This window comes from Aplysia californica, unplaced genomic scaffold (assembly GCF_000002075.1).
Source record: "Aplysia californica isolate F4 #8 unplaced genomic scaffold, AplCal3.0 scaffold00117, whole genome shotgun sequence".
Classification (NCBI taxonomy): domain Eukaryota; kingdom Metazoa; phylum Mollusca; class Gastropoda; order Aplysiida; family Aplysiidae; genus Aplysia; species Aplysia californica.
Window position 1 is genome coordinate 351,920 of NW_004797387.1, and position 24,015 is coordinate 375,934.

General features: G+C 40.7%; 1 protein-coding gene across 2 annotated transcripts in view; it reads right to left on the reverse strand.

Moving 5' to 3' along the window:
* Positions 1-24,015, reverse strand: part of LOC101859236 — an 85,105-nt gene that overhangs the window by 2,837 nt on the left and 58,253 nt on the right. For both annotated transcript variants that reach the window (XM_013081134.2, XM_013081133.2), the window contains exons 23-32: positions 20,551-20,622; positions 17,867-18,018; positions 10,498-13,054; positions 9,268-9,535; positions 7,963-8,370; positions 7,299-7,500; positions 6,495-6,692; positions 3,669-3,889; positions 2,828-2,911; positions 276-440 (exon numbers count right to left, since the gene is read on the reverse strand). In XM_013081134.2, coding sequence (XP_012936588.1) covers positions 276-440; positions 2,828-2,911; positions 3,669-3,889; positions 6,495-6,692; positions 7,299-7,500; positions 7,963-8,370; positions 9,268-9,535; positions 10,498-13,054; positions 17,867-18,018; positions 20,551-20,622 — 4,327 coding nt within the window. The remainder of the gene's footprint in view (positions 1-275; positions 441-2,827; positions 2,912-3,668; positions 3,890-6,494; positions 6,693-7,298; positions 7,501-7,962; positions 8,371-9,267; positions 9,536-10,497; positions 13,055-17,866; positions 18,019-20,550; positions 20,623-24,015) is intronic.

Genomic DNA, 24,015 nt, shown 5'->3' on the forward strand with positions numbered 1-24,015 from the left:
TAGTATATTAAGACATTCTAACCTGATTGAAGACACAGGCTCTGAGCACTATACAAATACAAAAGCAACACATAGACAATAGAATGTGTTCTAACTAAGAATCTAAATTGATCTCTTTAATCTAAGAATAACAATTAGTTGAGCTGACTTTTGAATGAATAGTTTTGGTTACCAGGCAGCGCGTTTCGGATCTTGGGGCCATGAAATGAAAATAGCCCGTCACCCATTGTTTTAAGTAAATGGAATTTCTTTTGGTCAGCTGTCAATCTACTCACCATCCAGCCATGAGGAAGTAGAGAGGAGCACCATCCCCCTCCATCTTAGGCTCCACTCGGAGATAAGCGCTCTGACAGCCCATCAAGACAGCCACAGCACGTGAACGGAACATCTGGAGGTCATCACCGCCCACAAACTGTTTACCCCAGCCATGACCCGCGTAACTGTGGACGGCAGGTGAAGTTTTAGAATCAATAAAAGTTTGAGTAAAGAGAAGCACATTGACACGCTAACGGTTATATAGCGCAGGGAAGAAGCAAAACAGACAGACAGAAGCAAAAGATGGGGGAAAAAAAGAAGTAGAATCTACCATTGGAATCCTCCAACCACCCGCTTCAGTAAAAGTTTTACGGCACTTGCAACACAAATATGTCATATAAGTGCCAAAGATAAGAGGTCTTACTAGAAAGTAACATACAAAGAAGAGTAGGAGAAATAAGAACAATAAATGTTTGATAGTAAAGTAGGAGCAAACCACACCAGAGTGCCCGTCAATTACTCACAAAGGAAAAGCAGCAAAAGCAAAAGTGTCAGACAGATTCAGCCAGTATAGGTGGGCATGGAATCATAAGGGAAAAAACCAAACAGCCTAAACTAAGTGTTTGGGCACTTAATTGGCTGTTTGCACTGTATGCTTTCCGGAAGGTTCAGAATGTTCCTGAGCATTCAGGGGTCCGCTGGGGTGATAATGTAAATTGTAAAGCGTATATAGCATGCTGTTTAATGGGGATACGAGCGACAAAAATGTTATCTATTATTTTGAATAAAGAGATCATTCACACAGTAACAGTTACTAAGTGCTGGGGAAAGGCAACAAAGGCTGATGGGAGAGAAAAGAAGTAGGTCCTATTAGTGGTGCCTTTCAACTACTCCTGAGCTAACTTTGTTAAAATGATGCAAAATTTAGTTAAGACAAATTAGAATGAAAAAGATGTTTTTTCTGTCAACCTGTAACCTCCTAAGGTGGCTGGACCCCTGCACCTGAGCTCCCTTGGACAGCTGCCAACTTTTCAAAATCAAAAGACAGACTCGACCCACATAGATGGTCGGACAGTGGACAAGAATGTTCTGTCATCTGCTTTCGTCTCCACTTTCTGCCCCCACACCTCACCTCCTTTGCCCCCTTCCTCTGGGCTCCTGACTCTTTCTGCAGCCTTTCTACTGCTACTCCTTGGCTCCTTCTTACTGCTGTCTTTCAGCCACACCCCTGATCTTCTGGTAGGAAAGATCTACATCTAGCCTTCTCGGACAAGGGCGAAAAATCTTGGAGGTCACGTGTACAAGTTGCACACTTTAAAGATCCCTTGGTGGTCTAAAATCGGATAAGAGTAGGCTTCGGCTGCCAACTGGGCAAAATCCAAAACTTCCTACTAACTGAAAAAGTTTAATGTGTCCCCCGCGCTAATATGACCCTATGCAGTCGCGAGCGTCGTAAAACACTTACTGAAAAAAAAAAAGACTTGCAGCAAAGTGAGGAATGATAAGGGACACAACTCCCATTGGTTACAAGTTAAAAGCTTCCTTCTCAATGTTATTCGCAAATCAGGTTTTGACAGTTCATAATTCTTTTCGTAGCATTCTCCGACACAAAAAATTGACTTCCGTACCCAGACCCTCAAAAAAGTATTAAACACATTTTTCGTGTACCGGTTAGCAGGTATGCTGCCCCACAAGAGGTGAGCATTTGCTGCGTAGAAAAGTAAGGGCACTTTGCACAATTACGGGGCTCGCCAGAATCCAGAGGCCTGAATCGAGCTGAACACGAAGTCATAAGTCATCCATGATACCCCAATGGTCAAAGACTATGGGATGAGAGTCAACAACAACAGGGCGGTCAGCATATGTTTTAGTAATCAGCAAATAGAACATAAGTAATCTCATCTGGCTTTAAAATTCGTAATACGGCCATGGATCATCTTCTTCCCTGGGGTGTCAAGGACTGGGTCTGTAGTCAAGCAAGTATAAAAGTAACATAAACAAAGACTTGATGGAAACAGGTCTTGACGGGCTCCTCACAGATCAAGTTTTTTTTTAAAAGGACAGAAAAGGGGGCTAATTGTATTAAGTTTCAAACGATACGTCTTTCAAAAAAATATCTGTCGCTGGCCTTGTCTGTCACACACAGCACAAAAAGACATGAATTTACGAACACCATGTCAACCAAATGTTTACCTTTCTCCTGGCTTCAGCACTTCTAAAACTAAAGCAAAATGTTTTTCTGAGGGCAAAGTGGTACTAATCTAAGCAACAACAAGGGCTCAATGCAAAGAGGATGCTCAAGTTAGACATCTGCAGTGATGTAATGATGTAGGCTGTCACGGTCTGGTAGTTTTTCTCCCCTGACACACCGGGAAGGTTGGCTGTGAGTTGGGATTGCCAAAATTTTGAGAAAATGTGAATAAGGGGTATTACGATTGTATTTTTGTAAAATTGAAAAAATCGCTACAATTTCCCTAATATCGTAATGATGGGCATCCCAGCAACAGACAGAGAGCTCCCTGCCCCACACAAACCGGCGACCTCACAGGTGTAGTTATCCATGGGAACTTACATGTACAGAGCCTGGTCCATCAGGAAGGATTTTAAGTTTTCCACGGTAGGTTGGATCTGGCTCACGCACTTCCAGCCAGGATACCTGGCAGATACAGACAAGTTGAACAAAAGCAATCACTGCACATATTCTTTCTTTTGGAGCAGACTGATCTCCACCCTTTCATCAATAGTCAAGAGAAAACAAAAGCAAATTTGAAGATGTAGAAGAAGGGGAATATCTAACATTCTAAAAATAATCAAGATATTTAATATACATTTTCTTTTTTCATTTAAATTTTACCCTTTGTTGGCCAGCTAATCAGAGGTATTGCGTCCAAAACTAAGAATGAAAAAAAAGAGAAGTCAAATCTTAATCATCGGTACCCAGCTGCATGTACTCAAGAAATATTTAGACTTGATTCAAATTCTAAATGTTGAAAAAAGAAAGTGAAAATACATAATAAAGGTATCATATTATCTAAAAAGAATGAAAACTTAGAACAGTTTCCAATAATATATTAAATCAACAGAACTAGCAGTAAAAAAAAAATGTATTATCCTCACAAGGACAAATTTAGATTTGCTTAACATGTATAGAATGTAAAGCACATGGGGCTTGCTGTTGAGAGGGTGTGTGTGTGTGTGTGTGTGTGTGTGTGTGTGTGTGTGTGTGTGTGTGCGTGCGTGCGTGCGTGTGCGTGCACGAACGCACGCATTTGTATGTGTGTTTTTTAAAAATTTTTTTATAGTAGAGGGTTTTACGGCGCTCGCAACTGCATAAGGTCATATGAACGCCAAGGTTTGTATGTGTGCATTACAAATTCATTTTTTAAAAAGAAACCAAAACTGGGTGTACTCACTGCGCAAACTCCGGCACCAGAGTGTTCATTGTGTTGGGCAGGTTGGTCTCTGGGTCCACCACGGCAACCGTGCTGTCCCGGTCCACACCCGTCATGTACGCAGACTCGGCCTTGTCCTTGTGGAGGCACAGCAAGGCCTGAAGTGTGCACAGTGAGGGCATGCGGGTCACCACACAGGGGGCCAGGCCCAGGGTGCTCTCCCACGGCAACTTGCTCAGATACTGGGAGAGGTGAGGGGTAGATCAAAAGTGCAGTTGGTTGAAATATCATTCAGGAATTCAGAAATTTTTGGGAGTATTTCTTTGAATGTTTTACTAGGGAGTCGCACTTGCAACAAAGGGGATGGACTCAAGTGACACTTGAGGGCTGAAGTGGATCAACCCAAATTGACAGTGGAAAAGCAAACCTGACCATTTTTAATCAATTTGAATTAAAAATGACAAAGTTAATAACAACATATGAGCCTTTGCCAATAGATTGGGTTTTCTTAATATATCTTACAAAATCCTTTCCTATTCCAATAAAAATGGTGCTACAGCTTTGAAAATTGTATATGTTGTGCTTTATATGATGTTTCAGCTATGGGAGTATAGAAATAGCAGTTGGGCAATCAGAAAAAATCTTACAATTACTTTTAGTTCTGAAATCTATGTATTTTTAGAATGCAAAACGTGACGCGTCAAGTTTGTAATTTTTCTGTCATCAAGTTCAACAATTAAATAATTGCTGAGCAACTCGTCCTTCTACCTTTTTACTAGTATAACTGTATTATTTGTGGTGCAATATCAGGAATAGTGATATCTATAGCTGTTTTTTCTTTGTGAGCCTTCTCGATTTTCATTTTCGAGCATAACTCGCGTAGTCATTTCGCAAGGCAACTTCGATTCCCCGTGACTTCGTTTCTATTGGCCATTTTGTGGCCCTGGAATGAGCATAATATCGTTCAATGTTTACTCTCTGCCCTGACTGATTCCGAGGCTGTGACCGTACGTAATTTTGCAGAAGACGGTAATCCTGCCACGCCTCGTGCTGTCATCATTTGTTATGTTCGAAGGAACTGATTAGAAAACGAGAAGAAGTAAGGGTGGAGGAACTTGCATTGTTCCTGTTGATCCATTCAAAGTGTATTGTTGTGCCATGTAAGACAGCGAGATGAAAAACGATCGATGAGACGAATCCATTTAAGTTTTCTTTTCAGTCGTCATCAAATCTAAACATGTTATGTTAAAAAATATCAACCAAGTAATGGTTAACATTGCACAGCGTTCCAACAGTCAAGTAGTGGTAGATCTACATGCAACCATGCGTGCTTGGCCAGATGTCAACGAGAGGGGAAAATTTGATGTAAATTGATGATATTTTCCAAAATTATCCACTATGATGACTATGTGTCATCGTGGTCATGTTCTAAAGATATTTGGTGTTTAGCATTAGAGTCACAGTAAAATGTGAATTAAGGGGAATTTTTTCACCATTGGCATGCATTATGAGTCAAACTGAATCTCCAGAATCTTTGTTTGTCAAAATTTCCAAAAAATGAACTAAAGTATGAAAATGGAAATAGGAAAGTTTTTCATTTCTTTCGGACATAACTATGCTGACACAAATGCAAACACAAAGACATTCAGAATTTCTTTTCTTTTTGTTGAGATTTTATATGCTCTTTATAATTATGTTTGAAAATTAAAGCAATGATGAAACTATTAAAATAATTTTAAGTTCCCTAAATTACTTTACAGGCTTTAAATTTTTTTTATGTCATCATGGTTATGTTCGAAAGATATTACATATTTTGCATTAGAGTCAAATTAAAATGTGAATAAAATGGCATTTTTTCCTCATTAACATGCGTTGTGAGTCTTCTGAATCGCTGTTTGCCCAAATTTTCATAAAAGAAATTAAGATATGAAAACAGAAAGTTTTTCATTTCTTTCGGACATAACTATGATGACACAAATGCAAACACAACATTATCAGAATTTCTTGTTTCTCTGATCCTCACCGTTTCATATGCTGTTCATGCTTATGTTTGAAAATTAAAACAATAAGAAAACTGTTGAAATAATTTTGTATGTACAAATTTTTTAAAAATGTGTCACCATAGTTAGGTCGGAAAAAATTTGACTTGACGTTACGTAACGCCAGTTACACAGCTTAGCATGCTGTGTGTAGGTCTGCTAATACACGTTTTTTTAGGAGGAGATATGGATGAATAGAAAAATTCAAGTAAAAACGAAATATTAAAAACTTCTTGTGCTACATTTTAGGTACCCACCTATTGGCAAAAGCTCATATATACATTACATCACCCAGTTAAAAGATATCAAAACTGTGGACACATAAAAACATTGCCAGCATGTGAGTAATCTGTTCACCCAACAGAGTCCCCCCCCCCAAAGTTGGTAGTTGAAATCTGTGAATTTGGAATTTCTGATGGGGAAAAAAAGTAGCCTTTAAGTGCTTGCACTAATAATTAAGGTTCATTCATTCAGGTTCAATCAGCATGGTGATGAAAATTCAAAACAATCTCTGTGGAAATATGAGAGACAGAAGACCCCTTCTCCAGCCACCAATAAATGACGAAAGACGAAAACAACATCAAGTATACTTTGCATTTGCAAACAAAAAGAAAGTCAGTAAACAACAAACGTGTGATTAAACACAAAACAAATGCATAGAGCAAAAACTGCTTTTCTAGTGAACCCCCCCTCCCCCCTCAAGATATAATAGGGAAAACCCGGGAAAATGGCATCTATGCTTTTTACATAATTTCCAGGATACAAAGGGACAATAGTTGGTCAGTGAATGTCCTGCTGATTCCCTCACCTTGTCCAAGACCAGCACGACAGGACCTGAAGGAAGGTCACCCATCTCTGACTGACATCTCATCATGAAGGGCTGCATATTTTTTTGCAAGGCCAGCACATGGTAGATCAGAGTCTGGGTCACAGGTGGAGGCCACAGGCATAGCAGGAGAGAGGCAATATCCGAAGAGTTGGCCTTCATCAGGACGGGCAGCAAAGCCTGATGACAATCAAGGAAGTTTGAATATATAATAATAACAATGATAATACTAATTTTATAATAATAATGACTATGTTGGCAATTTCTATAGCGCTCACTCCCATGCAATACAGCTCCAAACCCATTACAATACTTCCATCTGGACATTAAACACAAGTGAATGAACATGTATACATACACTCTTTAGATAAACGCAAACACTTAAGGAAGCATTCAAACTATCACAGCTCAATCAATGACAATAATATGCACATAGTGCGAAAGTGTGAAAATCCACTATCAAAGTTCACAAATATTTTGAGATAACCACATCACATCTCAGCACATGTACACCTGAATTCTTACATTACGCCACTTTAGAGGGGGGGGGGGGGGGGGGGGGGGCGCGGCGGGCGCGCTACACCTGAAGGCTATCCGCTTATTTCTGGACCAATTTTTACCAAATTGCAGACATATAACAAGAATAGTAAGGAGTCTTAAAATCCGCAATCAATTTTGAGAAAAAAATTTGTTTCCATGGATACGGTGGCCATATTGGATTTTGTTGACATGTCTTACCGAAAAAATCGGTAGATTTAGGCAGCCCTGTCGACACCTCACACTCACCCTAACAGTGCCGAACTCCACAGTAACCTTGTGCAGCTCCTTCACGGCTTTCACGGCAATCTCAGCTGCCTCGTCCAGCTCTCCCTCAGCTTCTGACTGTCTTATCCACAGGGGTTGGCCTTGCAGCAACCACTTATGACCTTCCATAAACTTCTCCTCGAGGACTGGCACCATGGCGATCATGTAGTCATTCAACTTACGTCTGCACACACAGGAAAATCAAAACAGCCTAAGTAAATGACAATCAAAAGAGACATAGGTAGACCAAGAATGGCTTACTGAGAGAAGTGGAATAGAGGATGGGAAAACATCAGGATAGTACACATTTTTAAGAATAAACTGGCAGACATAACAGAGTTCGCTTAAACCAAACATGGTTAATCCGAAAACAACAGTAAACCAAAAGTAAATCCCTGATTTTGTTCCCCCCTTCGTTATTTGAGCAATTTCTCGGAACCAAAGAAAATCTGGCTGCCCCACAGATTTCAGCAGAATTCACTGCTTATTATTTTTAAAATACTACAAATTCTTTGCACCTAGATAGGCAAGAGGATCAAATCCTTTATAGCGACCCCCTCCTACCTACTCCATTAAGGACTTACAGCACTTAAAAATGAAAAAAGGGAACCATAACATAAGGCAGCCACGAGAACACAGGACTAACCTCTTGTCCCACAAGGCACACGATGCGGTTTCAGGGTCCGCTATACCCTTCAAGACTTCCTTAAGCATGTTCAGACAAGACCGTAAGTACTTCATCCTCAACATAGGGACACCAACTGTGACTGGCTGAAGGTCAGAGGTCATTCTAGTCACCAGGACTTGGCCCCAGTCAGGTTCGAAGGGGTCAAAGTTCACCTGACTGATCTGAACAACGGTCCAGTCGGCAGGGAGGGCTTTGAGCCGGTCCATCAGTTCATGTTCTGGATCGCCGGAAAACTTGAGGGCATTTACTGCACGACTCATCCTCTCTGCTTCAGCGGCCAAGTCTGAGCCCAGGTTGTCCCAGTCGCTGTTGCTCTGTGGGACACCGCCAGGCTGACTGGGGGCTGCTGGAGTCGCACTCATTTTCCTGGAGAAACAGAACACCATATATTGAAACCATTTCTTTTTTCTGTAGCTTTCCGCTAATGCTTCATGATGGATCACAAACGCCAGCTGTCAAGACAAAACAAAAGAGGTACATAAAAGAAGGGTGGGGTGGATGGGGGCTTCAAAAGGGGTAGAGAGAAAATACTGTTTTACTCTTTTAACAATTGTTCCTATTATATGTGTCACCACATGGTTGGAATCACAATCAGGCGCTCGTCAATTTGTTAAAATGTCGAGTTATTGGTGTGATTTTATAGCTTGTTCATTTGTCTTACTTTTGGTACAAAAAAATTCTCATCAATCATGAATAGACTGAAGGAGGTGGGGGTCGCCTGGTTTCAGGGGTAAAATAGGCGAGAAAATGGCCCCCAAAGTCTGGTGACTTCCATAGCTAGAGAATCCTTGGAAACTGAAAATTTACCATCTTTGTGCCTTTAATCAATGTTTTTCAGTAAACACAGAAGTGAGTTTTTAATTTGACATAAAAGGTGTTGAGCCCCCCCCCCCAAAAAATTTTTTTTTTAAATAAAAAATTGCCCAAACAGTTAGAAAAAAAGCCAGTTTCTTTGATTTCATTATTTTGACGTGCCCCTGATTCCATCACGATGTCTCACATATCTCTTTTGGCATTTTTCACAATTTAGTTCAGATGCATTAAGCCCAAAATCCACAACAATTTTTAATGCAGTTTCTTAATCTGTGGTACTGGTTGCATGTGCTTGAAAAATATTTTATCGAATTTCAAATAACATATGATGAAAAAAAGTAGTAAAATTTCTGAAAAATACTTTATTTTCTGGGCTTAGAACAATTGAACGGCTTGCTGGCGGCATGACATGAAGCCCGGGTGGTGTGTGGAGAGAATCAATGGGCTTACTTGAGCTTAGACCGCAGATTCCTGTTCATTTGGTGCCTGTAGGAGATGGCGAGGGACTCAGTGAGATAAGCAGCTATGGCTACTTGTTTTTGTGATGACCTACTGGCATCAATACATGTGTCCATCGGCTCAGCATTGCTCCACCTATGGAGGTCATTCTCCCACAGACACATAGCCATTCCCTGGCATATCTGAGTATACAAGTAGCACGGAGGGAGATGCTTCAGTTGATCGAAAGCTTTTTGCAGTGTCTCAAACCTGTCATCATCTGTGTCAAGAAAAACAAAAAACAAACTAGCATTAAGATCACCCAAATATTTTGAATTTATGGCAATGAAGTAATCATAATAGCTTGTTATTGTTCGTTAATGTCCGACGTTGACCACCGCATCTGCAGAGCAAAATCTTTCTCAAGTAAAACTGAAGAAATAAGGAATAAGATGACTTGTGGCTCTGTTGTGGCCAATGATACCAATTCCAGCAGAGCAGAGAAGAGCATGCCGCATTTTGAGCATTTAAAAGCATCATAGGGACAAAAAAAATGGATGGAAGTGTACCAAAACAATAGTTTGTTTGTTTTCAAATGGGTGAATAAAAAAACTTTACAAACCCAATAGAAAGAAGTATTCATTGTAAGACATCATTGGCAAGCCCATGAAGAGAAATATTAAATAACAGAGAATACATATTTTCTGATGCAAAAATGGGCTTCAGTGCTCAGTCCCTCAAAGACGTATCAAATGAGTTTGTTTAACATACTGGTTGGCAGGTATGCAGTAAGTTATGAAAAATAGAATATATGAGAACGACCAAGAACTTGCCCCTGTGGCTCACCCTTCTGAGAAGAAAGCCTGAGTTTAAATGTTGAAAGGAAGCCCTCTCATTGAAAATATATCAATTAGACCATCTTTTTGTTTACATTTCAAGCTCAAACAATTTGGAATCAAACAAAACTATTTTCCCCATTTCAGTCACCAACGCTATCTGTGCAGTGCTTCTTCTCTTTCGAAAAAGAAATAGAAGAAAACATGAAGTGTCATCAAAGCAATGACAGTGAGAGCGTAGCTACTGTTGAAACTTTTCCAACGACCGCTTGTCCAAGACAATCACTTGTACAATCAACCACTTCCCCTTGCCCTTCTCTATATATTAAAATGACACAGCCCAAGATATCAAACTGTCTAAGATGGCTACTTTCTCCTCGACAAAGGGTGGTTGCCTTGTACTCACCATTCCCTGCCAAGTGGAGAGAGCTGAACCTCATAGGCAATGATTCCTCGTCTTCCATTTCCTGGAACTTGTTAATCCCCAGTTCCGACAGTTGAACATTGAAAACGGCAATTGTTACCTCATCATAAGCCTTTACACATTCCTCACAAAAATTTGGATTTTTGAGGAGAAATTCACCAAGAGTCAGACTTATGACAGACCCACTCTCTTCAGGACACTCATTTCTGAGGGTGTGGTGTGCACGACTGCTTGACCTCTCGCCATTGTGGTCTCTTTTGTCTGTCTCTATTTTCATTTCGTTTAACTGCTCGGAGAGACCGCCTACGGGATTTCTCTCGGGTGAAAGGTCCACACGAGTGGTGCTATTCATCTTTTTTCTTCTGTCGGCTTTCTCCTTTCTACCTTCAGCACCGGTCTGCTCATCCATTTTGCTCTCTGTGGGATCCTTCTCTGTCCCGTCTGCCTTCTTAAGGTTACCATCTCCTGGTTTTCTAACTGACAGCTTCGACTTACTGGCAAGATTCTTGTTATTGGTGCCAGACATGCTTTCTTTCTCTGCCTCTTCTTTATCTTCACCACTCTCTGGCTTACTGGCTTCAGATTTTGCACTCTCACCACTGTGCCCAGGCCTCTGATTGGACTCGTCTTTAGGTGGATTGACCCTGCCTCTGCTAATCTCTCTTGATTCTCCATCATTATCCTCTCTTTTCTTCCCATCCACTGCATTAGTGATCAGCTTTCTCCTCTGGGGTCTTCCTCTTAGAATCTCTGGAGATAGACCTTTGAAATCCTCTTCCAGTGGTACAGGCAACTCCCTAGAAATAACACTAGAGCTATTTGCCATGTGGACAGTTAGAAAGCTGTCACTCTGTACGCAAGAAGACTCAGTTTCTTCCGGGTTATCAACACTTGTCAGATATTCAAAATCAAACTCAGTACTTTTTTCTTCAATGAAACTATCCTGACAAACACTGGCTTCTAAATTGTCCATAGAATCGTCTACTAGACATTCATCAAAGCTCTTTTCTTCCTCTCCTCTTTCCCTGTTTGTCTCTGGTGACTCGCTCGCCTTTGCTGCTTTTCTCGGCCTTCCCCGTGCTCTCACACTTAACTTCACAACTGGAGCAGCAGCAGAACCTGTCTCGTCTTTTTCTTTAACTACACCTTTCCGTCTCCCTCTCTTCACCGCTGGACTTTTAGGTTCAGGCGTTCCAGGGATGATGTTTTCCTCCCCTTCCCCTGTATCTGATTTCTTAATCACCTTCACATCACTACTCAAGTTGACCTCCTGAGGCTCAGAGACAGGCAATTCTGACACTTTTCCACACCTACGGGAGCTGGTTCTTTTACTTGCCCCCGGTTTTGCTTTTCTCTCAGAAGTTTTTGTTTTTACACTCCCTTCTTCCTCACCAGAACCTGCATCATTCTTCAGTCTTTGCATCAGCTCTTTATGCTGCTTCAGCACTGACATGGCAGAAGTGCCTGAAGCTTTGCTGCCCTCTGTAGAATTGGCTTTGGGTCTTCCCCTCCTGCGCTGAGGTCTGACGATGGGGACTTGATCTGAGCTAAGATCAGTGGCAAACTGATTCTCATCTAGCTGCTGTGACAAAGGAGACAAGCTGACGCCATTTTCTACAGTTGGACTGCTTTTACCCAAATTTTCTTTCTTCCGGCTACCACATTTTGTCTTTCTGCTGATTGGAGTGGTCTTAAGAGGAACTTGACGTGCATTTTCAAGTCCAAGTCGTCTTTTCTTTTCCATAACGGGAGAATCTCTACCGATGTTGTCTGCATCGTAAACTGAAGAGAGTAGATTACAGCTCTCAGCTCTTGAACCGTTGCCTCCTTCAGGTTCATCTTCTGAAATCTTATTTCCATCACTCTCCGGCACTTGCTTCTTAGAGACCATTTTCCTTACAGAGCTAGAGATTTTTTTCCTCACTGCTGGTCTCCCTTTCTTTCCAACAACGCATCTTCCTATCCCCCCAGAAGAGTCTGCAGACTTTTTCCTTGGAGTAGAAGGATGAGTATCTGCTATTCTCTCCTCTTCGTTATCAGCAAACGTAAGTTTCATTTTCCTCTCCAGATCCCAGTGAAATTTCCAGCTTTTAAGTTCCAATATAAGATTTTTGAAAATGACAAACTCTTCCTCTGCAATCCACTGTGGTATAAATTCCTCAGACCATTTTTGGCCTTCTTCCACGTACTTCATGGCCACGGCCAGCATTTGTGCATAAGCAAAGGTGACACTGCCGTATTCCAAATGCGTAGCGTTCCCGCAATCTACCACAATAGTGTCCAGCAGTTTCTTCAAATCACGTTTGCACATAACAGGAGAGCGGATAATTAAGCAGTGGAGACAATACTCTGCTAGCCGGCCTGTGGGAGACAATGTTAGCTTCTTCAGCTGTGAGCAGTGCTTCAATTGGATACCGGTCTTGACAACTTCCCCTTGTACTTCTTTTCTCTGATGAGTTTTCAGCTGGCAAGCTGTGCACATAGCGGCATAAAAGGATTCCAGGGTCGCTCGCTGATCCACACAGTTACGTCTCATGATCTGAAAACATATTTGGAATTAGGGTAGGATTTTAAGTTTAGTTTTAGTGAGTTTTACTGCAGTTGCAACACAAATAGGTTATGTACGAGCCAAAGATTAGAAATTGTCACTGGAGAGTAACAAAGAAAAGAAAGAGAGACATGGATGATACATGTTTTATAGTTTTAGTAGAGGTTTTATGGCGCTCGCAACTGCATAAGGTCATATGAGCCCCAGAAGAAAAGCGGTGTTACAAGAGCGTAACAAACATAAAAAAGAAGAAGGGGAGATAAGGACGATAGATATTTGATAAGCAAACCACACCAGAGCACCCACCAACCGTCCACTGGGAAGGATTTTGATTCGCTTTCAAAGTGAGTTTTAAATTAAGGTAGAAATTTGATTCGTTATCATTCAGTTTTGAATTGAGGTTGGAATTTGATTTGTCATTATTAACGGAGTGTTTGAATTGATGTACAGATTTTTGTTTTCATTTACATCCACAGGGAGTTTTGAATTAAGGTAGAAGTTTAATCTGTTTTTCATTGACAATGTGTTTTGAATCAGGGTAGATTTTGATTGGTTTTCATTCCCAAAGTGCGTTGAAGTAGGGTAGGATTTTGATTTATTGTCATTTACAGTGTTTTAACGCTCTCAAGTTCATGCTTCGGTCGATCGCCGGTGGGCCCAGAGCGAAGCCGGCTGTTGCTATAATAATTTGCCTATAGTCTGCTATGTGGTTTATTTCGGTAAAGGAATGGCTAAACTTTTATAAATACACAATTTGTAACTCTTTTTTTAAAAAGAGTTAGCCGTTAGAGGTGCCCCGATAATGACCTCAATTTCCCGACTACTTTCGTTTCCCTCGCCTTCATTTTGTAAACAAAAAACAGCTGTTCGACTGTCTTCACAAAAATGAACAAGTTTTCCAGTAAAATGTCCGATTCTGACCCCGATTATGGTCTGGATGGCTCATTTAGTGAGTTTTCTATCGGCGACAGAGATTCTGAATCAAATGAAGAGTCTGAAAATGACGTAGCAGGTCCTCAACCAGGACCAAGTGGTGCAGCCAACAGGTAAGCGATGATTGCACTGAGCATAAAATGAACAGCGAAACCTAATATTGGCCGGGGGGGGGGGGTATTAAAACGTGTGTTTTATTGTATAAATGATTAAAATTTGGTGTATACTTTTTCATTATTTTTTAGGCTTTTTTTTTGTACCCAAGGTGCGGTTGCTAGCTGCTTGTTTACGTCCAAAACGGCAGATCCTGAGACAATTCTCTTAGTTTACAACATTACAACTGAATGATAACATTTGCTATCTACTGCAGTTTGTTATTATTTGTTTCAATTTAAATGTATCATCAGTTTTTAATTTTTATGTGAACAAGGGAATAATATATTTAGATCTATGTGGCCTCAGCTCAGGTGAGTTGCGAGTTGTCATTTTTGTAAACTGAGTCTGACAATTGGAGAGTGGTATGATTGGACTGGTGAAAAAAAAAGTATTGCTGGACTTGTTCTAACATGCCTTGTTCCTGTGCATTTTCCGACAGGGGTGACTTCATTTGTTCGTAACGTGATGTGGACGATGCAAGGTACCCAAGTTCAAGCCGACGCTGCGGCCAGGCTTACATCTCGATGAAGACCGGACAAATTTAACAAGATGTGGAAATATCTGACACCAGGTGAATTTTTTCCCCAGTCGATTTGCATTTTTATAATCATTATTTTTTACAACAAAACTATAAAAAATCAGTAGATATTGCTAATGCTCAGGCTATTTTTCTCAAATAATGAAACAATTCATATGCTTTGCTGGACAGTTCATTTACTTGAGTAGTAACAAGAATTTACTGACAAATTGGGATGTCTGTTATGTTCAAAATAAACTGTTGCACTGTTGAACATTGTGTGTGTGTGTGTGTGTGTATGTGAGAGAGTTTGTGTGTATGTGTATGTGTGTGTGTCTGCTCTTGCATAAGAGGAAGAGAGGGTAAAAGAGTGAGCGAGACGGAGAGAAAAGTTCATCCCCCACAGATGTACTGTGTGTGTACGTTTGTGCGATTGAAAGGTGCATTGCTGCGTGCGTAGTATAATTTGTAATGTGTACTTTGCTGTGTTATTGCTGAATTTTATATGTTGATGTACTGCTATCACCCAAAATCTCTCTCGTGGATCCATCAAATTTATCTTATCATATAAATATCTCTTATCATAGATGGCTTTTATCAACAATTCTTTCTTGTGTATCTATTTTCCAACAGGTGCTTTCTTCACTCTTTCGAAAGGGGGCATTTGTGTTGCAGATCTGTACATACACCTACGAGTAGGCCTACCTTGCTGCAATGAAAGAGGCTCGTCCATCTCTAGCGCAGAAATTGTCTTCATTGTTATCGTCTTGTGAAAGTTGAGAGAAAGTCTAGTGTCAAATGTGACAAGTGTGGAAAAAACTTCTGTTTTAGTAGCACAAGAAACTGTCTTCTTTTAGATCATCCAGTTAATAAGTATGAGTGATGTCTTTGTATTCAATGACATACTCTGGGTGGAAAAATATGCACATACGTTTTCGTCTCTATTTTTCAACTCAAGTTTTAATTTTTCTAGCAACACAGTTGGTTTATAAACCTTTTAGATGATGAATTCTATTCTTTTATTGTCAAATAATGTGATTTGAATGTTTTTGCAGAAATGTCATAGCCTAATCTTGGTACAATGGGAGTAATCAGAGAATTTTGTGAAAATTCAATTTTCCGTAACACCAAAATACATTAAATTTTCCATATGCCACCAAAGTGTTCATGTGGGTCCAAAATTATTCATTCTTTGTCTCTCATTAGCAGAAATGGACATTCTTTTACAATATCAATAAATTTTGGGTCAATCTGATCATACCCCCCCCCCTCTTTATGTTTGTCAGTTTCATGTAAAATTGAGTGCACAATCTATTTTTAGTAACAGATAAAGTAGGTCACCACTCAAAGCAGACGTTAAAAAAATTAATTGTTGTCATTTTACTGTATTCTATATTCAATTTCCTTTACACAGACACATAATAAGCCTGGGTATGGTACAAGACTTACTCACACCAGGGCAAAGATCTGAAGAGGTCGTGAATCAACACAATTTTCTCACAAAGTAGATGGGAACTCGAGAGAGTTAAATCAAGGTAGGGTTTTCAATTGTTTTCATTCCAAAAAGTGTTTTGAATTAGGGTAGAATCGTAATTCATTTTCACTAACAAAGTGTTTTGAAATAGAGTATGATTTTGATTTGTTTTTCATTGACAGAGTGTTTTGAATTAAGGTAAGATTTTGATTTATTTTCATTCACAAATTGTTTTGTATTAGATAGGACTTTGATTCCTATTCATTCAGAGACAATTAATACAAAGTCAGAAAACACAAGAGCGATGTCGGAATAATCACAACGAGAAGGTAAAGGTAGTTGATGGAAGTTTCAAGCTCAGCATTCTCAAGTCGAAGGATTAAAATAAAATTATAGGAACACAATATAGAAATAGCAGCAGCAGATGGAAACTATAGTGACAATCACACACCCACAAAAATTAATTCTTTCAGGATGTAGCAGATACACAGGGCCGATCAACTGCAAACCAAAAACAATTTTGCAGCACATTTTGAACCTTCACACATAAATCAGAAACACAAATTTTGTCGCCAGTCTTTTTATAGTTCAGACAACAAAAAAATTGAACTGAAAAATTGGTATGAATGAGGAAGTTATCTTTTTTCTTTTTTTTAAAGAGCACCAAAACAGCATTGTCAATGGGTTAAGGAAGACAGGAGTGGTTTGAACTGAGCCCCGATTGCAGAAGCCTGGCCAATGTTCACATCACTATGGGTCGTGAAAGACGGGAATGTGCTGCTGTCATTAACGACAACGATATATGGCAGTTAATTGAGGAGCATTCCAAGCCAGTGGACCCTGTGATCTATACGGATGGATCACTCAGGAGGGGTGAGAGAAGTGGATGGGGTTTTGTGGTGTACAGTGGGAACAAAAAGGTTCATGGCATGTCTGGGGCCATAGAAAAAACAACTTCAAGCATGAAAATGGAGATTGAGGCCGTAACAAGAGCGCTTGGATGGCTTCATAATACAAGACCAAGAACAACTCATCTCATCATTGTCACAGATTCCCAGAGCATCTTGCGAAGGGTTGAGAAAGGGCTTCTTCGGAGTGAATGAATGAACCCAATACAACACTCTTCACTTAGAGCCATCACGTGGATATTCTGTCCTGGGCACTCTGGAGTGAAAGGCAATGAGGAGGCTGATAGGCTGGCAGGCAGTGCCGTGGCTGATGGTGAGGTGAAATTTGACAACGGAGAAGTGTTGAAGACCCTGGAGAAAAAGTGGCGGGATGAAGAAGACAAGGAGACAGCAGAACACCACGCAATCATTAGGATGCGGGAAAAGGGGATAGAGAGGGGAGAAGGAAGAAAGGAACGGTTATCTGGAAAGGAAAGACGTCGCCATAATCAGACAGCCACCAGAACACAATCAGTATGGATACCTTGCGGGCTTTGGTGCTGGGGGGAACTGAGCACTTATGGACCTGTCCGGTGTGCAATGACGTTGTTGCCCAGGACAGGTAATACAGGTAATACAGGACAACACTCCGCCCCCTCCTCACCCGACTGACAAAACTACAGTTGATTGAGTTGCAATAATACACTCGCAACATTAAGGGTAGAAAGGACAAAATCTGCCCTGCATCCCCACCCCTAACCAAAATAAAACCCCTCCAATCCCTTGAGAATTCACTGCTTGACTTTGAAGATGGCTAACACCAAAATGTGTCTCACCTCTCCCTGTGAGCACAAGGCATCTGCTGTTGCTCTCACAGTCTCCGGATTGATACACTTGCAGCATACTGAAGAATGGCAAAAGGCATGGACGGGCGGATTCGATGGTGCCGTTCTAAATGGAGAAGATGCACAGGTGGACACAACTGCAACTACGCAAACCAAAGAGAGAAGCAATACATATCATTAGTACTCTGACAAAATCTGTTCAACACATGTTCTCAAATAAATCAAGACAACATTTTCACTGAACTGGTAAAAACTTGACATTCACTATGTAGCCATGTCACCCTCGGTAAGACACTGAAACAAAAGACATGCTTTTGATATCACTTCAGAAGAAACATATCAGCCTTGGACATGGCTGTGAAAATCCCACTGAAATCAGTTCTTTAGTTGATGACCAGGCCCCGATCTAACCTCTTCTGTGAAGGAAATAAATGACTTTAGTTGGGCACTCCGGTGTTCGACCACCGAGACAACAGCCATGCCAACACAACTTGGTTCCGAGGTCCTGAGGCAAGGAGTTCCAAGTTTTAGGGTCAAAAAATGAAAAAATTTCTTTCCCCCAAACATCTTAACTGATTCCGTCCATGATTTTTTCAGGCTCTGGACAGAGTTATTTTTCCCTGCTCAGTCTTAGACCTGGGGTGCATCTATTTAATGCATAACTGTGAAGCTCTAAGTCACTCTAATAGGTATTGTCATATACCAAACTGATGGGAATAAATAGAAAAATCTGTTTATATCAATAACAATGACCTATAATCTGTTTGTATTACATTTTCCTTCTGACAAAAATGAATGAGAAAAAAAATTTGCGCAACAGCTCTTCGAAAATGTCGACTTACCGCATTTTTTCAGCTCTACAAGTCCTTATAATCCATAGGAATCAACACAACATTGTAGCGATATCACCCTAGCACACATTTATGCAAGAATTTCACAAATTTAGTTGAATATCTTTCTTTGAAGAGCCTTTTTATTATACCAGGTTCCGTGTTGTTTACCCTTGGATCTAGCCTACATCGCAACAACAAAACAACGATTTTTGCAAGAATTTTGCGGAGTTTCGATCGATATTGGCGCTCAGAGATTGAGGTCAGGTTTGTTTACAAGTTCTACTTCCTTTCGACAACTTAAAAAGTAGGAACTATGTTAAAAAGTGCACCTTTGTTTCGGATTTCGTTGAGCCGCTCACAGCGGTCGAATGGAGGCAGCGGAAAAACTCAGAGCCGCTGTCAGCGGCCGAATGGACGGAATCAGTTAATTAAATTCTAGGAACTTTGAATTTTGTTGCGTCAGTGAATGAATGACCACAAGTGATGGGATAGAACACATGGCGTTAAAAAAATACAGACAGACATGACGGAGTATTATAGTTAAGGCATTTATAACAGATGGAGGGAACTCAATATTGGATTCTTTTTTCAACTCGAAATCAGATCTTTTAACATTTTTTTATGCAGGATTTTTCTTCTTTTTATTCAACACTAGTCTTGTCGTGTTATTTTGGGCGAAAGTATGTTGGTGGTTCCATGCCTTCTTTATTATTGCATAAGAACTTACTTCAGTATACAGGAAATATTTTAATTTTAGTGAAAAAGTACTTCCAAAACACCACATTCTAAAAAAGGCTGCATTCCATGGATAAAAATAGGGGCTGCATCGTGGTGAAGCCAGGCGCTCGTAAAAATAATAAAATCGAAAGAAAAAACCCCCCTAATATTTTCCCAGCATCAGGCAATTTTTATCAATTTATTGCTTAGAGTTAAAATTTTATGTCCATATTAAATAATTTTCCTGCACGGATTTTACAGAAAAACAGATCAAATGCATTTAAAAAAATGTAAATTTGCAAATTTCCACGGACACTATGGTTTGTAATTCACAAAACTTTAACAGCCATTTTCTCGCTAATTTTACCTCTGACACTAAGCGACCACATCTCCTTCAATGACAAATATCTTGACTTCTATTCAAGCTAGATGGATAATTTCTTCTTCAAAAGAAAGGAAAATGAACAGGCTTTAAGATTACACCAATAGATCCATATGTCTAAAGATTCATTCCCCTTTGATGTAACTTTTGCTACACATTTTTTTTGTCTTATGGATGACTTTTGTAAGAGGAAATAAACTTGTTTTTTAAAGTAACACCTATTATTAATTGAGCTCTACTTCGTTTTATTTGTTTTAGTAAGGTTTTTACGGCGCTCGCAATTGCCTACGGTCATATGAGCGCCAAGGGGTTGATGTCAACAGAGCAGTCCAAATGGGGAATCAGGCTTTCTCTACTCACCTCTCTAGCCTCAACAGCACATTGTCTTCTTCGACTATCAAGGTACCACAGAAATAGCAGTTCACAAGAGAGTGACAAACATACAAAAGACGTAGACGAAAAATGATGATAGTAAGGATGAGAAAAGAAAAAGCAGTAATCCATCTATGTAGTTACGGCACAGTATGAACATGACATTGATAAATCAACCCATTTACAATTCTACTGTGCATAAGAACATGTTAATATCCTCCCTTTCGGAAGAGCCCCAAGTCACTTCAGTCAGTAGCATTGCCCTATGTACAAACAGCAGTCTATAACAAATTAATTAAAATAAAGGCTCTCAAAATACTTCAACATCATGCACATATCCAGGACAAACGCAGAGGGTACAAATAGCCTACCTGAATTTTTTAACAAGGAAACAAAGCCGTATACATCCAAACCGCGAAGCAAATTTGTTCTCACAGTTTCAACTGAGGAATAAAGGATTGAGAAAAAGATGTTTTCAAGATTACAGTTCAGGGCACAGAGAGTAAATGGTGCATTAGAACTAGCTGACACCTTGAGTGCCGAGAAAAGATGATAAAATATACTTTATTAAGATTTAGCTAACTCAGCGACGGAGGCTGTAGAATAACAGCCACCAATCTTCTTTCATGTTTCAAACATCTCATTCAGATTCTAGACCTAAGTGCTGCAGCAGAGCTAGATCAATGAATTAAAATTTTGTAGGAGTTTTACGGCGCTCGCAACTGCATAAGGTCATATGAGCACGCGAAACACAAGTGGACTGCATTTACAACAGTTCACTGCACGGTTGGGCTCGGGTCAACAATCAAATTTTAAAATGTTAAAAACTTGAGGTACATAAGTTCTTAGTTTTTAAATAACTTAGAAAATTTTATAGCAATTTTATTCACAATTTGTCGTAAAGGCCAAAGGCCTTTATAAAATCTAGGATTCTGTTGGGATCAACGAAGGGAAACAGATCTTTCAATTCTTAGCACCTAAGATATTTCCTTCGGGTCTCTCCGAAGTCCAGACATTCTGTTTAAATGTGCCAAATGGTAAAATCTGTGCTGCTGCATCCGACACAGAACGGCTTCTCATCTCCCTGAAGGAGGTATTTATGTGTCAGGGTCATGTGTCAATGCGTAATCAAGTAAAAATGATTTCGTCTCTTCAGGAGAGGCCCGAAGGTTTTTGTGGACCCAGTTCGGGCTTGGTGTTGAGTAATTTATTGTTTATTTTATTTTTCCAATCAGTCTCCCACAGACTGGAGGTGTAGATTTTTACTTTATTCTTAAAGTCAGTCTGTGGGAGAGTGTTCGTCGTTGATCCCAACAGAAGGGACAAGGATTCCTTCGCCTGGAGGTCTACTTGCTCGTTTCCTTGGATGCCCACATGGCTAGGTAGCCATGCAAATACGACACTTTTCCCAGTCTCAGTCAAGGCGTGTATTTTTTTGTTGTAACCTAACTATTTTTGGGTGTAAGAGTGTGTAATTTGTAAGTGAAATGATGCAAGACAGAGAGACAGAAAGGATAAGGAAAGATTTGTTAGGAGAATTTTCTACAGAGTCCAGTGCCATGTCAATGGCAGTGGCCGCAAAGAAAATGGAGGCTTCGGGATGGAGTCTCCTCTGGTGTGTATTGTTTGAAGATAGGGCTGCGGCCCCCACAGCAGAGTCCGATTTGGAGCCATCTGTGAAGATTAGCTCCGCATCGGGATATTTTTCTATAAGTTTTTTTGTATTCTGCTTTAATTAAATGTTTTGGTGTTTTTACGCTTGCTTTGTTGTGTGTGGTCAGCTGTAACTCTACTTTTGCCTTGGTGAGGTGCCATGGAGGGAGCTCGGGGAAAAGAAATTGTTGGATGTCTTGTTTGGAAAAGTGTATGTTTTTGAGGTCCTCAAGGACTCTTGAGGCCGAAGGGTCTGATGAGTTTTTCGTTGTTTTTGAATTGGTTTATGGTGTCTGGGTTTGTTTTGAAAATGCAGTTGTATGCTGGGTTCTCTGGTGTTAAGCTCTGTTTAATTGTGTATTGTAGAGAGAGTTGTGTGCGTCTGAGTGCGAGTGATGGTATGTTTGCCTCGGCCTGGAGGCTCTCCACTGGAGAAGTGCGGAAAGCCCCCAGAGCGAAGCGGAATCCTTGGTTTTGCACTGGGTCTAGCATTTTTAGGATGTGTGGTTTTGCCGATACATAGACTTGACAGCCGTAGTCAAGCCTGGATCGGACAAGGGAGCTGTACAAAAGGAGGTGTTTTGAGTCCCCGTCCCACTCCGGATGCTATAACACTTTCAATTTTTGTGGGTAAGTGTCTAATGATCTGGTTGTGGATGTCATCCGGACCCGGGGCTGTATTGTCCAGGTCCGAGATGCACGATGTTAGTTCATCTAATGTGAAGTCTGCGCTGTAGGTTTCAGTGTTGTTTGAGTGGAAGTTTAGGTGTTGTTGTTTTCTGTTAGTTTTGATGTTTTGGAAGGTGGTGTTGTAGTTTGCTTTGGATGAGTTTTTGGAGAGAGATGTAGTTATTGTATTTGCGATGTCTACCTGTGATTCAGCTGTGGTTCCATCCGGCCTCTGGGCGTGCCGGATGGTGTCTGTGTGTCTAACTATGCATTTTTTAGCGATTTTGAAAACTTGGTTGAGTGGTGTTTGGCTGTTGATTTTGGAGATATATTTTTTGAATGACTGTAATTGTCTTTTGCTCTCCTTGAGGCATCTACGTGCATCAGCTCGAGCCTTTAAATAATTTATCTTGTTTTCTGTGGTGGTGTTGTCGACGGCCTTTCAATATGCTGCCGTCTTTTTCTTTACTGCATCATCACAGTCCTCAGAGAACCAGATCTTGTTCTTCCGGGGTTTCGTTTCTGTTTTTAGTATGTGTTTGGGGCCTATTTCTTAAAGCTTTTCGTGGAATTTTTTGTAGTTGAGGTCGAAAGTGGGATTCAGAATCTGGGAACATTCAGCGGCAGTGTGCTCATTTGAAGTTGAAGCGTTCTGGGATCGGGTCGTTTAGGAGGCTATTGTATTTGAGAAGAATTTGGAAATGGTCCGTACGGCCAACCAGCACAGACCACTCAAAATCTGGGACTAGGTCAGGGGTACAAAAGGTGAGGTCAAGGGATGAAGTGCCAAAAGTGGATCTGTTTCTATAATTGGGGACCTATCATTTAAGAGGCATATGTTATTTTGAAATAAAAAATCTTCTATTATTTTTCCTTTCTGGTCTGAAGAATTGGCTCCCCAAAGGGGGCTGTGTGCATTAAAATCACCTAGCAAAGTAAATGGTTTTGGAAGCTGGGCCTTTAAGTTGTTTAGTTGGGTTATTTTGAGGGGGTAATTTGGTGGGATATAAACTGAGCAGATCGTGATTGGTCTGTGCAGGGTGACCCATACGGCAATAGCCTAAAGGGTCGTCCAAAGAAGTATTTGTCTGTGTAGATGGTGGTACCACCGGAAGCAATCTGGTTCTCCGTGTGAATGTGCTGATACGCAGTAAATCCTTTTAAGTCTATGGTTGAAGCCGGGGCTAATTTTGTTTCTTGTACACAGGCCACAAGTGGGCACAGTGTGGCCCGTAAGTGTTGCAATTCTGCAATGGAAGGTTGGATTCCGCCGACATTCCATTGCAGGACCGCCATTATGTCTTTTTATATTTGGAGCACAAAGGCCCTGGCTTATAAGAAGCACTCTGACTCCTCTTTGCGGGGGAGGCAGAGTGTTGTCTAGGTTGCCGTCCTGGATTGGGCGGCCGCCTAGAGCGGGATTTGGAAGAGTGACGGACTCCGCCCTTCCCGGGGACATGCCGGGGAGGGGGGTCGGAGCTGTCCTTGTCCATAGGCAGGGGTTGGTCTGCTGG